The sequence below is a fragment of the Grammomys surdaster genome, unplaced genomic scaffold, assembly GCF_004785775.1.
Source record: "Grammomys surdaster isolate TR1022 unplaced genomic scaffold, NIH_TR_1.0 125167, whole genome shotgun sequence".
NCBI classification, from domain to species: Eukaryota; Metazoa; Chordata; class Mammalia; order Rodentia; family Muridae; genus Grammomys; species Grammomys surdaster.
Window position 1 is genome coordinate 419,667 of NW_021620060.1, and position 3,704 is coordinate 423,370.

At 39.8% G+C, this 3,704-nt stretch overlaps 1 protein-coding gene across 2 annotated transcripts in view; it reads right to left on the reverse strand.

The window, feature by feature from the left end:
* Positions 1 to 3,704, reverse strand: part of Slc9c1 (solute carrier family 9 member C1) — a 75,280-nt gene that overhangs the window by 10,192 nt on the left and 61,384 nt on the right. For both annotated transcript variants that reach the window (XM_028785241.1, XM_028785242.1), the window contains one exon: positions 2,925 to 3,098. In XM_028785241.1, the coding sequence (XP_028641074.1) occupies positions 2,925 to 3,098 (174 nt within the window). The remainder of the gene's footprint in view (positions 1 to 2,924; positions 3,099 to 3,704) is intronic.

Sequence of the window (3,704 nt, forward strand, 5' to 3'; positions counted from 1 at the left end):
GAGAAGGCAGTGCTCCCTCTCAGCATTCATACAGTAGATCTAGAGAAGGCAGGGCGCATGCTCAGCATTCTTACAGTAGATCTAGAGAAGGCAGGGCGCATGCTCAGCATTGATGGGGGAAATCAACAGAAGGCCATTTTATGTTCAGTCTTTGTTTTCATGGTCTGTTATTTCTGGTCCTTCACTTGGATACTAGTGGTTTGAAGTATCTCCTTTCTGTCAAATAAACCTTAAAGTCCTTAAATTTTGGCAGTATTTGTTTTTGTTGTTATTTTTGTTTGTTTGTCAGGTCTTGCTCTTGCTTTGTAGCTTTAGCTGGCCTATGATTTCAGCCACTTTATTGAATACAGTTTCAAAATTCATCAAACTCACTATCTTCTGTAGTGCTCTTTACTTGTTACATGGTGACTGGAGAATTGTGGAAGGCTAGGACTCAGGGTGCATTTAAGGGCTGTCCTACTTTCTTTTCTGTTTCTGTGATTAAAATACTCTGACCAAAAAAAAAAAATCATTTGGTCAATGTGGTGTTTTTAGCTTCTCAATCCAAGTAACAGTCCATCATTTTGGTTAAGGTATGCAGGAGGTCATGCAACTGGTCACATCCCATGCATGGTCATCTTGCTTACTTGCTCTTAGCTAAGCTCTCTCTCTTTCTTCTCTTTTACTGTTTACAGTCTCCTTGGGTAAGGAACAGGGCCACCAACAAAGGGCTCCATCTTCCATCAGATGAAAATCAATACAATCCTCTAGAGATGCACTCGCATGCTGGCCTATCACGCCAGCCTGATTCAGGTCATTTCTAATTAGGACTCCCTCTTCCCAGACTGTGTCAAGTTGACAGTTCAAAATAACTAGTGCATGATCAATCTTATTGATTTCTCTTCTGAAGGCTTTCAGATTTTTATTTTGAACATGCCTGTTTATCATGATGGAAAACAGTGTCCCATGAATTTGGCGAGGTCTTGTGCTTGGTTGTGGTGGGTTTGCTATGTATACAGGGCCTTAATAAATGCTTGCTAGTGTTTTTATTCAAATCCTAGTTATGCAGAATGTTACATGTATGTATTTTTTCTGTGCTGCTACTAATAAATGTGATTATTTTGCTTAAAACATCCATCTATAGAGATCTAAAAGGCTCAGTGAGAGACTAGCTAGCTATATAAAATCCATGCCTGAATTACCAGCCTCCAATTAATAATGATGATTTTGTGTGCATGTATATACACACATATGAGTTCTTTTATGTACCCATGCATAAGCATCAGATTTAAATCACCTATGACTGATATCTAGACATTCTGTAACTCATTCAAGTGCCAAGCTTTGTGAAACTCAGCTGAAATACTCCACCAACACTGTGCTTCTTTCTCTGTGCTCTCATATACCTAAACTAAAATACAAAGAAAAATACTGGCCCTTGAGCATTAGTCCAGAGTTAAGATAACCAACTCTACCCATCCACACCCCTTGGACTTGCAAGCCTCTTTTCCCACTTATAAAAGTATCTTTTCTTTAAGAAACACATGTCCCTGCTAAAATTCAATTTCTTCTTTTACCACAGCCTTCTCAGTCTTACCTACTCTATTCCTAAAATATATGACAAATGCTTTTTCTATTAGTTAAACATCTTCACGTTTAGAATGATATTTGAAGGCTCCTAGAACCACACTTTAAAAAATTGTCTCTTCACGTAGATCTGCTTATAAAAGCATGATATTCATATGGAAAATTTCCAAAATGTCTCCAATATATTTTTTATACTTGGTTAATCTGAAGTACAGCAATTACACATGGGTGTTATGTCTCTTGTTTCCATTTGTATTAATATTCTCTCTCCCTCTTCCTGCTCCCACTTAATGCCACTGATGTGCTAAAATGTCAGGTCATTTGTCCTTCAGAATGTCCCACATTGTAGACAAAGCAGACAATTCTCTCTTGGTTTCGCTGATTTATTTGTCTCCTTGTGTTTCCTGGAAAACCATTTCCAGATAATGGTTTTGCCTACAGGTTTAAAAAGACTCTGGTTTTGTATCTTCCCTGTTCTTTCATGGGTGAACATTATTCTTTTGGAGGCCATTGGGAACCCCTAGTTCACTGATGATTTTTATCCTCAGTTATGTCTCGAGGGGGAGGGAAGCTTTGTATCCCCTCTGATCGGTGTTCCTACCAGTACGTTCCAGTGCTGACTCTTCCCCGCTTTCCTTATCTTACAATTTATGGCACATTCTTTTCATTTTCTTGTCCTTTTTAAATAAGGACAATTTTATTCTGATGAATTCACAAATAACAAAAATCACACAGCAAGATTAAAATCTTCATTTAAGTAAGAATTTGCCTAGACCTAAACTCTATATACATCTTAGTGAAACGTCTCAAATGGCTCAGACTTCCTGATTAAATTATTTCATTGTGGTAGGCTCACTTTTGAAGCTATTTTGCTACGGCATTATTGTTAGCATCAGAAGCTGTTTACAGCTAGCCTCTGAATCCAGTGATGACGCCATCCCTAGGCAACCAGGGCCCTCCTGCCTATGTTGCCATGGCAACCGCTGCACACTTTCTCAACCGCATCACTTGTGTGCTTCATCACCGAGGTTATCTACATCAAGGCCCAGATAAAAGACAGAGACTCCCGACCCATCTCATTCTCTTTCCTTTTCCTCGTTTCTTCCCCCCTTTCAATAAAGGACCTGTCTCATAGGAACCGGGCTGGTTCAGCATGATTTATCCAGGAACAAGCCGTTTTCAACTAACAGTTATGTATAGAACGTATCCATTGGTAAATAATGAGTCCCTTTACCTTTCCTATTTAAAAACACACTTTGCCACTGGCCCCTAGACACATGCTAAACATTAAAAACATTCTGATTTTGATACCAGACATTGGACGAGATACAGCAGCAAGACAGGGGAGCTGTTCTGACCTCCACGACAGTTTTGCAGGTGGCAGAATACTGCATCCGTTCTTTAGTCAAACAGTTTAACTCCCCTATTATCTCCCCGCTGAGCAGGTATTCTGTGTGAGGCAGTGAATGAATTTTAATCTCTGACTCTGAGGATACTCTTTCTGTCTCCAGGTGTAATTTTGACCTTTTAAGCTGTTAAAAAAGAGAGAGGAAAAAACACATATGCTGGTTAATTTACACCACCCAAACTGTTTGTCATTTTCCTGCTGCAGGTTTAACAAACTGTATTTGCATCATCCTGAAAATAGTTTCCCTTAAAGTAAAGTTACTAAATTAGCAGGGACTTTCACAGAGAATATCCCCTCTCTGTTGAAAGTGGATCAAAGGGGATAACAAGTAGCTCTTTTTGACTTCTGTCTATAGGCCAACCTGTATCCATTTTAAATGGTTGAATCTCCCATTCATATAAACACAAGAAGAGCCACAATTGATAAATTTACATCTTTAAAGATGGTCTTTTGTGTAGTTTCTTCATATCTATGGAAAAAGAAGGGAGTGGGGGATGGGAGATGGGGATGAAGAGGGGTCTCAGTGATGCGGGGGAACCAGGAAGGGGTAATGTTTGATGAAAATAAGTAATAAACAGCGGAATTCCACTTCCCTTCGGCCTCTGCCTGGTCCCTGGGACTGGAGCAGACACAGAGTTGGTCTGCTCCTGTCCTGTGGAGAAACTGAATCCTGAGTCATCCAGGAGCCACTGCACTCAGAGCAGCTGGTAAGAACTCCATCTCACTCCCT